We start from the raw sequence: 13,129 nt of genomic DNA on the forward strand, positions 1-13,129 counted from the left end.
CTTTCTGAGCCAAAAGATTGGTGCTTCTTCTTTTCCTGTGTGTCTGGGAGGGGTCATCCGCCTCTGAAGTCCTTTGTCTCAAGGGTCGAAGGGAGGTGCTGAGCATACAAAGGCCACCCCTCATGGTCTCCACTGCTTGGGATTCTTGCCTGAATCCTGGCCCTTTCCAGGGTGAGCTTCCCTAAGCAGGGCCGTAGGCAGTGAAGGGGTGAAAGTTGGTGTGGTGAGTGGTGCTGGAAAAAGGGGGTACAGGTATCAGCGAGCTTGCAGGGGGTTACACTGGCGTCCTGGGGCCCCTGCACCCACATGGGAGTGTCCTGGATGGAGTTCTAGACTCCTGGTTGTAGCCATCTGGGGAGTGAAACAGTGGTAGAAGAGCTTTCTCCCTGTGTGTCTCTCTCCCTCTTTCTCTCTGTAGATCTGCCTTCCAAATAAATAAACCTTTAAAAAGTTCCTCATCAGCAAATGGGATAATAATAGCATTTATTTATAGGATTGATATTCTCGTTGATTTTGGCTCTTATCACAAAATGTGACAAATCGAGTAACTTTTAAACAGTAGAAATTTCTCACATTTCTGGAGGTGGAGAAATCCAAGATCAAGGCACGAACAGGTATGATGTCTGGCGAGAGCCCCGTTTTATTGTCAGGGTGGTTGGCCATCTTCTCTGTCTGCTCTCACATGGCCAGAGACTATGTAGGAATCCTTTCAACAATCCTTTTCAATTTACTTGAGAGCGTGACAGTGTGAGAGAGACAGGTAGTGAGAGAGAGCCCCCATCGACTGCTTCACTCCCCAGATGTCCACAATGGCCAAGGAGCAGAACCCCGGAGCAAGGAACTGAAGCCACATCTCCCACATGGGAGTGGCAGGGACCCAACCACTTGAGCCATCACCTGCTGCCTCCCAGGGTGCGCAAAGCTGGAAGCTGGAAGTGGAAGCAGAGCCAGAGCTGAACACTGAACCCAGGTGCTCTAATGGGGATGTGGGTGTCCCAAGGGCCAAACATCAAGCCCTGCTTTTTCAATTGCTGCATTTGCTGAATTACTTGTTTATTATTCTCATTGGAATGTAACCAATTTAAAATCAGGTATCGGAGGCTGGGCATTGTGGTGTAACAGGTGCTGGTGGGAGTTTTGGCTGCTCCACTTTCGACCTGGCTCTCTGCTAATGTGCCTGGGAAAGCAGTGAAACATGGTCCAAGTTCTTGGGCCCCTGCACCCATGTGCAAGTCCCAGATGAAGCTCCTGGAGCCTGGCTTTGGCCTGGCCCAGCCTGGCCGTTGTGGCCATCTGAGGAGTGAATCAGCGGGCGGAAGATCTCTGTATCTCTCCCTGTCTCTGTAACTCTGACTTTCAAAAGTAAATAAATATTTTTTTAAAATCAGGAGGGGGCTGGTATTGTGGTATAGCATGTAATGCTGATGCCTGCAGTACCAGCATCCCATATGGGCCCCGATTCAAGATCCAGCTGCTCCATTTTGATCCAGCTCCCTACTGATGGCCTGGGAAAGCAGCGGAGGATGACCAAGTCCTTGGGGCCCTGCACCTGTGTGGGAGACCCAGAAGAAGCTCCTAGCTCCTGGCTTCAGATCAGCCCAGCTCCAGCCGTTGTGGCCAATTGGGGAATGAACCAGCAGATGGAAGTTTCTCTGCCTCTGCCTTCCAAATAAATAAATATTTTTTTAAAAAATTATGGATCATGTCTGTCTTGTGCACTACATCTCCAGTGCTTATTCCAGTCCTTCACAGGATGTAGTAGTTCAGTGGATGATCTGGATGGATGGATGTCGAGAAGATGGATGGAGCGGAGAGGTGGATGTGTGGGTGGATGGGTTGGGGGGTGGGTGGAGTGGATGGGTGGGACATTGGGCAGTACCGAAGCTGGAAGCCAGGTCTTCAGCAGCGAGTTAGAATTTCAGCTCCACTACGTTAGGGGGCGCTGCGGGGCCGCTTGCGCAGGTTCGGCCCCGAGGCAGCACTGCCTCAGGCTGCCCCCTCCGAGGCCGCAGTCGTACTTCCGAGGGTGCAGAGCCGGTGGCGGCCGCTTCCCGGGGCGCCGTGTGGTCCTGTGTCGTACCGCACCTACCCGCGCCGCTGTCGGCCCTCGCCATCAGTCCTCACGCCGGGGGAAGTCACCGCAGGACCATCTCGGGCTTCTCTGCGGGGACCCCAGGGACCATCTCGGGCCGTCTTCTCTGTGGGGAGCCCAGGACCCTCTCGGGCCATCTTCTCTGCGGGGACCCCAGGGCCATCTCGGGCCGTCTTCTCTGCGGGGACCCCAGGACCATCTCGGGCCGTCTTCTCTGCGTGGACCCCAGCTGGTGCTGCTGCTCTCCCATCGGGGGACTCCGAGGCCCCGAGCGGGGCGGGAGAGCGGGTCCGAGCTCAGCGCCCAGACAGGGCTCCGGCCTCTGCGCCCGGCTAGACCCCCCGGGATGCGTGCGTCCTTGGGAGAGAGCCCGCGCAGGAAGGCTTTGCCCGCGTCCCGGATCCCTACCTCCGTTCCCGGCATCCGAAGCCGGGCGACGGTTGTCTGCAGAGCAGGTGATGTCCCGCACGGCTTTAGGACGGCCGACTCGTTTTCCCTTCTGCAACCTTTAAAAACAGGCGTGGAAAGCTGCCTTTTACACACCGGTTGGCAGAAGTTTCGACTGGGGACGCTCCCGGGGTCTCGGAGGAGCGGTGTGGACTCGCGTCCGGTCCTTGCGCTGAAGCCCCGCCCGGTACGTGCGGTCTGCAGTTAGTTGCTCCTGCCGCAGCTGCAGGCTCGCTCTCCCACCGCCTTGCTGGTTCTGCACCAGGCAGGGCCCCCTTCGCCCCTGCAGAGTCCGCACGCACACTCCCTGATGGGCTCCGGCTGTCCAGGGCCAAGGATGACCCAGGTACGTGCTGCTGCTGCTTGAAGACGCCTGGCCTGGGGGTTCTGAGAACAGAACCGTCCGGAGGGGTCTTGCACAGCCTGGGGCCTGGTGGAGCAGGTGGGGGACTGGGTTTGGGGACTACAAGGAGCTGAGGTCAGGTCCCGGCTGGGTTCCCTGGTTCTCTTGAGCTTTGCCGTTTCTGTAGAGTGGGGAGCCTGCAGGAGTGCTATGAGAGCAGGCCTGGACTGGATTCCTTGTTTTTAGCCCAGGGTGCTGGCTGCCTGGGCGTACTCAGTATTTGTGAGATGAATGACTGATTCAGGCATGTTTATCAGACGTTAATAAACAGAAGCCAGTGGACTCGATGGGCACAGATGGAATTTTTTCATCTTTTTAAAATATTTATTTATTAGAGAGGCAGAGAGAGAGAGAGAGAGAGAGAGAGAGAGAGAGGTCTTCCATCCATTGGTTCACACCCCAGATGGCCGCAATGGCAGGAGCTGGATCAATCGAAAGCCAGGAGCCAGGAGCCTCTTCTGGGTCTCCCACGAGGGTGCAGGGGCTCAAGCACTTGGGCCATCTTATGCTTCCCCAGGCCATAGCAGAAAGCTGTATGAGAAGTGGAGCAGCTGGGACTTGAACCCGTGCATATATGGGATCCTGGCACTGGAGGCGGCAGCTTTACCTGCTACGCCACAGCACCAACACTTTTTTTTTTTTTTAAAGAATTATTTCTTTATTTGAAAGAGACAGGTGAACAGAGGTCTATCTGCTGATTCACTCCCCATATTCCTGCAATGGCCAGGACTGGACCAAGCTGAAGCCAGGAGCTGGCCACCCAATCCAGTTCTCCCACGTGGGTGGCAGGACCCCAACTACTAGAGCCATCACCTGCTGACTGCCAGGATGCACCTTGACGGGAAGCTGGACCAGAACCGGGCACTTTGATGTGGTACGTGGGCGTCCCAGGTGGAGTGGATGGGGCATGTATGGGAAGTGAGGCCCGTATAGCACTCAGGGCCCTGGGCTCGTGCGTGGACACTCAGCTGAGCCTGGCCTCTGTTCTTCGGTCCTTTTCTGCCCCTGCATTTGAAAGTGATCGTGGGCTGCCCGTGCCCTGGTCATTGATAGTGCAGGGAGAGCAGCTGCTGAAAGCGCTTCCCCGTGTTTGGAGGGTCTGCGCCGTCCCTGTCGAACCCTGGAACTTTCGCACACCTCTGCCTTCTTGGCACCTTCTGGATACCTCCTGGCCGCTGGTGGCTGGCGGCTGGCCTGTGAGTGCGCCCTGTGCGAGGCTCCCTGCTGGGCCTGTGCGGCTTGGACAGAGGAGGCGGCGGCATGCATGCATGGGCTGTGTCTGGAGAAGCTCCGGCTGGTTGTGCCGGCCTCTCTGTGGGACATTTCTCACCAAGCGCTTCTCTTCTCTCCGCTCTGCAGATCCTTAGCCACTGGGGACCCAGGACGTGATGCCGTCTCAGAGGTGGATTGGCAGAGAGGAGAGCACTAGTCCTACTTCATGGACATCGTCCTCGTTTCAGCGCCTGGCAGGTGTTCGGTGGTCAGCAGCTGCAGAGCTGCTGGAGAGGAGAAAACAGTGGGACCACTTTCTTGTGAGTCCTTTCCTGAAATTGTTCTTCCCTCTTTGCCAGTATTTGCCGATTCGAGGTCCCTTGGCTTGAGATGGACCCCAGTTATGGGTGCAGAAGCCAGAGTAGGGAGGAAATTGGACCTTACCTTTGTAGGGGGAACATAGGTGCTCCTTCCCCGTCCACACCAGGCACTGCCTGTCCAGCATCACCTGCTCCCAGCCCTGTCCCAGAGTCCACGTCCTGCTGAAGACACAGCTCCCCTAACTGCTGTAGTTTCATCAGTTTGTACAGAAAATGATCTGAAGAGCCCCACGTGCCATAGAGGATGTGTTGCCCCCAGGGGAGTTGTCAACTTCTGTACTTGCTGATGAGCAAATGGGTTAGTAAAACAGCCTGCCTGTGTGACACAGCTGGCTTCGGAGCCAGAGTCTCCATGTTCCCAGCATGCGTTGGCCAGGTGACGTCATGGTGGCTCACTCAGGACTCTTGCTTATTGCAGAGGAGGCAGCTCGGTGCGGAGGAGCCCATGAGCGGGGTCTCCCTCCTGCCACGAGGCAGCTGGACCGTGGTGCTCCCAGGGTATGGTCTGTCCTGGGTAAGATCCTGGGCTTTGTGTGGCGCACGCATGTGTCCACGTCCCTGGGAAGTAGAGAGAGGCAAAGCGAGGATGGCTTCCTCCTGGCCTCGGTTTACCCTCCCTAGGGCCTTGGTGTGGGTGTGTCCTTAGGATCTTCTGGCTTGAGCTCTGAGCATCTGCTGGGAGCCCTTCCTCCCATTTGTGTGTTGGCACTGCACTGTCTGCATTGGAATCAGGGAGGATTTGGGCATCAGATCCCCCTGTACCTAGGTCTTCTTTTGAGAAGTAGAGCTACATAGAGAGGGAGAGACAGGTCTTCCATCCTGTTTACTCCCCAAATGGCCACAACGGCTCATCTTCCACTGCTTTCCCAGGCCATAAGCAGAGAGCGGGATTGGAAGAGGAGCAGCTGGGACACGAACCAGTGCCCATATGGGATGCTGGAGCTGCAGGCAGAGGCTTAACTTACTATGCCACAGTGCCGGCCCTTGTACCCAGGTCTTATCACATCACTGCTCCTCCTGACTTGGGGACCTTCTCAGATCCTTGGTGTCATCCTCCAGAAAGTAGAATCCTACAGTGAGGTAGGTTTTCTTTTTTTCTTTTTGACAGGCAGAGTGGATAGTGAGAGAGACAGAGACAGAGAGAAAGGTCTTCCTTTTGCCGTTGGTTCACCCTCCAGTGGCTGCTGTGGCTGGCGCGCTGCAGTTGGCGCATCGCGCTGATCTGAAGCCAGGAGCCAGGTGCTTCTCCTGGTCTCCCATGCGGGTGCAGGGCCCAAGCACTTGGGCCATCCTCCACTGCACTCCCGGGCCATAGCAGAGAGCTGGCCTGGAAGGGGGGCAACCGGAATAGAATCTGGCACCCCAACTGGGACTAGAACCCGATGTACCAGCGCCGCAAGGCGGAGGATTAGCCTGTTGAGCCACGGCGCCAGCCGAGGTAGGTTTTCTTAACATCACATTGTCAGTCCCTGTCTCTTGCAATCAAAGCATTGCATCTGTTTTCTTCCAGGGCTGTCTTCCTTAGCTTCAGTGTCTGGACCGTGCGAAAGGAATCTTTGTAGGAATAGAAGCGGCTCTCGGGTCCTTGTGCTCATTCGGCTGACCGTTTGGGCTTCTGCCATTGGCCTCCTTTTCTCAGCAGCCCTCTGTCCTTTTCTGCCCCTGCATTCGTAAGTGACCACAGGCTGTCCGTGTCCTGGTCATTGGTTCTGCAGGCAGAGGAAATGCAGAAAGGGTTTCCCTGTTTGGAGGGGCCACATCCTTGCCTTCCAGCTCTGGGAATGCCCTCTCACTGCGTCTCAATTTGCACGTTCCTCAGGCCTCCCAAGTGTGCGGGCTGCCACGTGTGTGTGCATTACTGGCCTTTGCGGGGCTTTTGCTTCCTGCCCCCACTGGTGGGAACCAGCCTGTGTGTGTTCCTTCCATGACCGATTGCCATGGCACACTCCCATGCACCTGGCCTTGGCCTCCTCTTCAGCCTACCGCAATTACCTGCACATTAGTCAGTCTGACCCACCCTGCCACAGACCCTCCACTTCTCCTCATTTAGAACTGTTAGGGCCAGCGCTGTGGCGCAGTGGGTGAAGCTGCCACTTGTGGTGCCAAGCATCCCGTATCGGAGTGCTGATTCAAGTCCCAGCTGCTCCACCTCTGGTCCAGTGCATCCTGGGAAGGCGGCAGATGATGGCCCAAGTGCTTGGGCCTCTGCCACCCCTGTAGGAGACCAGATGGAGTTCCTGGCTCATGGCTTCAGCCTGTCCAAACTATTGCAGCCATGTGGATAGTGAACCAGCAGATAGAAGATCTCTCTCTCCCTCTCACTCTGTCTCCCCTCTTCTCCCTCTTTCTCTCCTCTCTGTGTCACTCTGCCTTTCAAAAAAGTAAATATTTTTTAAAGGTCCCTTTTTTTAAAAAAAGAGAGAAATAACCTTGTTCATGCCATCATCTGTGGCGTGCTTGCTGTCTGTGTCCTCTGTGTGAAGCTCTATCCTGGGGCCCACGTGCCCTGCTCTGAGCAGGGACAAGCCAGGTGCACATTCAAGGACTTTTGTCTGTTGCAGATGAGTCCACTGTATGCAGAGGCATCATGGGAGTTGAAATGTCAGGAACATTCTAGACCCCAGTCTCCTTGAGGTAAGATATCTGCCCTCGTCCATTGAGTGCTGCTTTCTTGCGTTGAGCGCAGTCTGGCTCCTGTGGCCAGGCTGGGGGTGGTGATGAGAGGTGAGATGAAGGTGGTGCTGTGGGTCCACAGATCGACTGCCCACCCCGGGCAGCCCAGATGGCTTCTGGCCCTTCACATGGCTTCAGCAGCTGCTGCCGACACGAAGCTGGGCCCTCCTCTGGTCATGTGAGGTCTCCGGGGTCTGCCTTCCCTCTGGGTGTCAGCAGCAGCGAGCTGTAATGGAACATGGGTGGTCTCGACATCAGAGGCCCCAGTCCCTGACTTTGCATCCCTGTCTGCCAGTAGCTCAGTCATCAACTCATCTACAACCTGATTGTCTTCATCTGAAAAACAAAGCTGTGATGGAGGAGACTTGTACCTGACACATGATTCCTGTCATTCCCAACCCTACTTCCCCATTATTTTCACCCAAACTGACATCTCTTTGATTTCCCAAGGCAGGGAGGTTCTATGGGACTTCTACTGGGAACGAGGGCCACTGCCAGGGCCCTGTGCTGGCCTGGGTTGCTTTCCTGGGCCCAGTCTGTTCCACAGGCTGCTGGCACCCAGCCTCTCCTGGGATCTTTCTGTGCCCTCGTGCACCTGCATTCAAAAGTGATCATGGCTGCCAGTGCCCTGGTCATCCGTGATGCAGGGAAAGGAAGTGCTGAAGGCCGTTTCCCGTGTTTGGAGGGTCCACGCCTGTCCCTTTCAAATGCTGGCGCTTTCACACACTCCCGCCAGCATCCCCACGCCCCAGCGTTGAAGGCTGCGGTGAGAGCGGGAGTCTGCCATGGCTTGGCCTTTCTCAGCGTGGCGTCTCGCTGTCAGAGACCAGGCTGCATTGGTGTTGAGATTTAGATACTTTAGTGGGTGGAGGAGTCCAAGAAATTATGGAAGCAGATTAAGTATGGTGTTGGGCGGTATGTCACCATTGCCTTAAGATGTTCCAAGACAAGCAGCTTTTTGGAGGTTATGGGCCTAGAGAGGTTGTTCAAAGAGGGGTGTGTGAGGGCAGGAGGAGAGCATTCAGGGGAGGGCAAGCAACATGAATAGGGCTTCGAGACTGGGGTCAGCCCAGGCTGACCGTCCTGCTGGGAGACAGCTGTACTGGCAAGTCAAGATAGCATGGCAGGGGGTCCCAGCCAGTGGAACCTCAGCAGGATGAGCCCTGAGGGCCAGCTCTCTCTCTGCCAGTTATACACCTGCTCAGTTGCCCTGTAGGGGACTGTTTTAGGCATAAAAATATTAATTATTTAAACTCTTATTTATTTATTTGACAGATGAGAGAGGAGATTGAGATCTGCCATTGGCTAGCCATAACCGGGACTGGGCCAGGCCAAAGCCAGGAGCCTAGGACTCAATTCAGATCTCCCACCTGGGTGGAAGGGACCCAAGTACTTGAGCCATCACCTGTGGCCTCCAAGGATGTGCATTAGCAGGAAGTTGGAATTAAAAGTGGCACCATGGGGTGGGTGCCGTAGCGTAGCAGGTAAAGCCACCACCTCTAGCGCCGGCATCCCATATGGGCACTGGTTTGAGTCCCACCTGCTCCACTTCTGATCCAACTCTCTGCTGTGACCTGGGAAAGCAATAGAAGATGGCCCAAGTCCTTGGCCCCCTGCACCCATGTGGGAGACCCAGAAGAAGCTCCTGGCTCCTGGCTTTGGATCGGCGCAGCTCCAGCCACTGTGGCCAACTGGGGAGTGAACCAGTGGATGGAAGACTTCTCTCTTTCACTCTGCCTCTCCTTCTCTCTCTGTGTAACTCTGACTTTCAAATAAATTTTTAAAAAAACTAAAAAAAAAAAAAAAAGTGGCACCAGGAGGGGCTGGTGCTGTGGTGCAGTAGGTTACTCCTCTGCCTGGAGTGCCAGCATCCCATATGGGTGCTGGTTCTAGTCTTGGCTGCTCCGTTTCCGATCCAGCTCTCTGCTATGGCCTGGGATAGCAGTGGAAGATGGCCCAAGTGCTTGGGCCCCTGCACCCACGTGGGAGACCCGGAGGAAGCTCCTGGCTTCAGATCAGCTCAGCTCTGGCCGTTGCATCCATTTGGGGAGTGAACCAGTGGCTGGAAGGCATCTCTCTCTCTCTCTCTCTCCCTCCCTCCCTCCCTCCCTCCCTCCCTCTCTCCCTCTGCCTCTCTGTCTTTCAAATTAGAAAAAAAAAAAACAACAGATATGATATTGGAGTCCAAGTACTGGTAGTGATCTGCTCTATGGCCTCATATTCTAGGGCTGGACTTGGATCTGGAGATTGTGGGAGAAAGTCCCAAGGGATAGAGACACTGGCTCTCCCAGGATAATGGCCCTGGTGGCTCCCCGGGGGCATCCTTGTGGTGAGTTACTGCCAGGAGGCTAACTTGGTCGTATCTCTGAGATGAACATTCTGCTGGCCTCCTCGGACTTTTCCTTTAGATTATTTTGGTGTTGACCATGGACAGTGGCATAGCAGAGTGATGAGCGATATTGCATTCCAGGCCTCGCACAACTTACACTCTGTGTATGTGGGACAGAAGGAAAGCCCTGCGACTCTGGGTACTGGGGGTCCGGGATTGGAGACCCTTCAGCCGGAGACCCTTGCCCCAGCAGGGCCACTGAAGCCATGGACCAGCAGGACTGGTTTTCCTTCGTCAAGGCCAGCCTGCGTGTCCTCCTGCCTACTGCTGTTGTAACTGTTTAGAACCAAGAGTTCCCGTTGAACTTCCTGTGCTGTACACCATTGTCCTCTTCCCCACCTCAGTAAATCTTGACACGCGCCCTGCTGCTTTTTCTTTGGTTTTTGAATATTTGTTTTTTAATAGTGTCTCGGTGTGCCAGCAGGGCAGGGTATAGACAGAATAAGTCACAAGGGCAACTCTCCCAGTGTTCCCTCATTGAGACTTTGCATTTGGCACAGCGCTGGGGCTTCATCTAGGGAATATGAGACAGGATGTGGGATTTGGACTAGAGGTTGAGCAATCCCCAGTGCACCTAGGGGCTCGGGCTTAGGCGAGAAGGGAGCTGTTGGAATTGCATTGGCTAGGGAGCATTTGGGCTGGGGGTTTGGAAAACAGAGCAATGATTGGTGTGGACTTGGAGGCAGAGCAGGGAAAGCGCGAGTGCCCTGAGCTCCCGTGGTGAAAACACGCCTGGGAATAGGGGTGGAGAATGTGGCCAGTGGCTGCCTTTCACTAGGAATATAAGCACTGTGCTGCTGCGATGCACTCGGGGGTGACCTGGGGAAATCATTAAGAACCTGTTAGACCGGCGCTGTGGCTTAACAGGCTAATCCTCTGCTTTGCGGCGCCGGCACAACGGGTTCTAGTCCCGGTTGGGGCACCGGATTCTATCCCGGTTGCCCCTCTTCCAGGCCAGCTCTCTGCTGTGGCCCGGGTGTGCAGTGGAGGATGGCCCAAGTGCTTGGGCCCTGCACCTGCGTGGGAGACCAGGAGAAGCACCTGGCTCCTGGCTTCAGATCAGCACAATGCGCTGGCCATTGGAGGGTGAACCAACGGCAAAAAGGAAAACCTCTCTCTCTCACTATCCACTCTGCCTGTCAAAAAAAAAAAAAAAAAAAAAAAAAAACCTGTTGAATTGTGAGGTCTCCTAATTGCTACAAGGCCTGGAATGTGTTTTGTTTTTTAAGATTTATTTATTATTTGAAAGGCAAAGTGACAGAGAGAGAGAGAGAGAGAGAGATATCTTCTGTGTCCTGGTTCATATGCTTTCTACAGCCTAGGGCTGGGCCAGGCTGAAACCAGCAGCCAGGAACTTATCCATTTCTCCCACGCAAGTGGAAGACACCCATGTACTTGAGCCATCATCTGTTACCTCCTGGGCACATTAGCAGGAAGCTGGATCAGAAATGGAGGTGAGGGAGCCAAAGCCATGGCGCAGGTTAATCCTGCGGCGCCACCATCCCATATGGGCACCTGTTCTAGTCCCAGCTGCTCCTCTTCCAATCCAGCTCTCTGCTGTGGCCTGGGAAGGCAGTAGAAGATGGCCCAAGTGCATGGGCCCTGGCACCCATGTAGGAGTCCAGGAGGAAGCTCCTGGCTCCTGGCTCCTGGCTTCAGATTGGTGCAGCTCCAGCCATTGTGGCCATTTGGGGAGTGAACCAGTGGATGGAAGACCTTTCCCTCTGTCTCTCCCTCTCACTGTCTGTAACTCTACCTCTCAAATAAATAAATAAAATTAAAAAAAGGAGTGGAGGTGGGACTTAACTGGACACCCCCATGTGGGATGTGGGTGTCCCAAGTGGTGGCTTAACCTGTTGCACCACAACACTACCCAGGAGCATGTTCCTTCTTGCTGAACTTGTTTCTGATTTGACCATAGAATAGCACTTACCCCAGATGCCCAGCATTAAAGGAAATGATGCATGTTAAATGTTTAACATAGGACTGCCTCATGCTGAGTGCTCCATAAATGTTGATTATTTATGTGATGAGCATACATAGCTTGTTGATAGTTACAGTGAAAGACAAATATAAAATGTCATCATGACAGACTCATCTGTTAAGGTGGTGCCATGCACTGTCCTTGTTTACTAATTTGCATGTGTACCAGCAGGGCTGGTGTTAATCGTGGCCACCATTGATTGAATTTTAATAAATGCCATGCACTGTATTAAGCCCATATATATAATGGCTGCATTTAATCTTCACAACAACCCAGTGAGGTAGACTTGATTTTATGTCATTTTACAAATGAGGAAACCAAGGCTCAGAGAACTGAAGGGACTTGACTGACACCTGCCAAAGGGCTCAGCTGGGTTTCTGTGTGCTGGTGTAGTGAGTAGTGAGAGACTGACTTCATAAATAGCATGAGCGTACCAGGCCGTCAGATGCCTGTTTGTACTGGGGAACGGGAAATGAGGATATTTTACTAATGCTGCCATCTGCTTCAAATCATTGCCGATTATCTAGTCTTCCTAAAATAGCCCCCATCTGAATCAACAGCGTCGAGGGTTGAACTTCTGAACCTGACATGTACAGGAAAAAAGCCATGGCTCAGCCAACAAAATATCAAGTGTCCTTTCTACTATTACTGTGTCTGCAGCAGGAGTCATCCCAGGTCCCCTGAGCTTGGGGAAAGCTGAGAGGGGTCTCACGGAGGTGGCCCAGTACCCAGGCTGAGCTTCAGGAAGAGCTGTGACGGTGTCTGCATGGGGTACGACAGATGAAGGCATCCAATAAGTGTCTCAGCTGCTCTGCTTCCGATCCGGGTTCCTGCTGATGCACCTGGGAAAAGCAGTAGGGGATGGCCCAAGTATTTGGGCCCCTGCCACCACTGTGGGAGACCTGGATGAAGCTCCTGGTTCCTGGCTTCGGGTGGCTCCACACTGGGCGTTTTGGCCATCTGGCGAGTGAACCAGTGGATGGAAGCCCGCGCTCGCTCACTCGCTCTCTCTCTCTCCCCCTCCCCCTCCTCCCTCCCTCTCTTTGTAATTCTGACTTTCAAAATAAATAAATCTTTACAAAAACAAAAAACAAAAAGAAGTGATACCCTTACTGCTGCACCACAATGCTGGCCACAATAAAGATTCTTAATCTAGTGTAAAGAATATATTTTTGGCCTGCGCCACGGTTCACTAGGCTAATCCTCCGCCTTGCGGAGCTGGCACACTGGGTTCTAGTCCCAGTCAGGGCGCCGGATTCTGTCCCGGTTGCCCCTCTTCCAGGCCAGCTCTCTGCTATGGCCCGGGAGTGCAGTGGAGGATGGCCCAAGTGCTTGGGCCCTGCACCCCATGGGAGACCAGGATAAGCACCTGACTCCTGCCTTCGGATCAGCGCGGTGCGCGCCGGCTGCAGTGCGCCGGCCGAGGCAGCCATTGGAAGGTGAACCAACTGCAAAAGGAAGACCTTTCTCTCTGTCTTTCTCTCTCACTGTCCACTCTGCCTGTCAAAAATTAAAAAAAAAAAATGAAAAAAAGAATATATTTTAAAGC

At 54.1% G+C, this 13,129-nt stretch overlaps 1 protein-coding gene and 3 non-coding genes across 4 annotated transcripts; all 4 read left to right on the top strand.

Moving 5' to 3' along the window:
* Nucleotides 1–1,856: 1,856 nt before the first annotated feature.
* On the top strand, nucleotides 1,857–12,703 carry LOC133768183 (uncharacterized). Its single transcript, XM_062202557.1, has 4 exons — nucleotides 1,857–2,726; nucleotides 3,670–3,816; nucleotides 4,302–4,474; nucleotides 12,241–12,703. Exons 1-2 carry the CDS (start codon nucleotides 1,857–1,859, stop codon nucleotides 3,760–3,762), a joined length of 963 nt encoding a protein of 320 aa, XP_062058541.1. The 3' UTR covers nucleotides 3,763–3,816; nucleotides 4,302–4,474; nucleotides 12,241–12,703.
* On the top strand, nucleotides 3,946–4,078 carry LOC133769248 (small nucleolar RNA SNORA71). The gene has a single exon (XR_009867141.1). It is a non-coding gene; the product is annotated as a small nucleolar RNA SNORA71 (small nucleolar RNA).
* Nucleotides 6,195–6,328, top strand: LOC133769252 (small nucleolar RNA SNORA71). The gene has a single exon (XR_009867144.1). It is a non-coding gene; the product is annotated as a small nucleolar RNA SNORA71 (small nucleolar RNA).
* On the top strand, nucleotides 7,801–7,933 carry LOC133769250 (small nucleolar RNA SNORA71). The gene has a single exon (XR_009867142.1). It is a non-coding gene; the product is annotated as a small nucleolar RNA SNORA71 (small nucleolar RNA).
* Nucleotides 12,704–13,129: the final 426 nt, after the last annotated feature.

Source organism: Lepus europaeus, chromosome 10 (genome assembly GCF_033115175.1).
Source record: "Lepus europaeus isolate LE1 chromosome 10, mLepTim1.pri, whole genome shotgun sequence".
NCBI classification, from domain to species: domain Eukaryota; kingdom Metazoa; phylum Chordata; class Mammalia; order Lagomorpha; family Leporidae; genus Lepus; species Lepus europaeus.

Bases quoted from the DNA above. Each gene is read 5' to 3' on its own strand.
- LOC133768183 (XM_062202557.1), top strand. From the start codon at position 1,857: ATGGGTGGGACATTGGGCAGTACCGAAGCTGGAAGCCAGGTCTTCAGC. The intron at 2,727-3,669 runs GTACGTGCGGTC...TGCAATGGCCAG, and splicing joins TTGCGCTGAAGCCCCGCCCG to GACTGGACCAAGCTGAAGCC.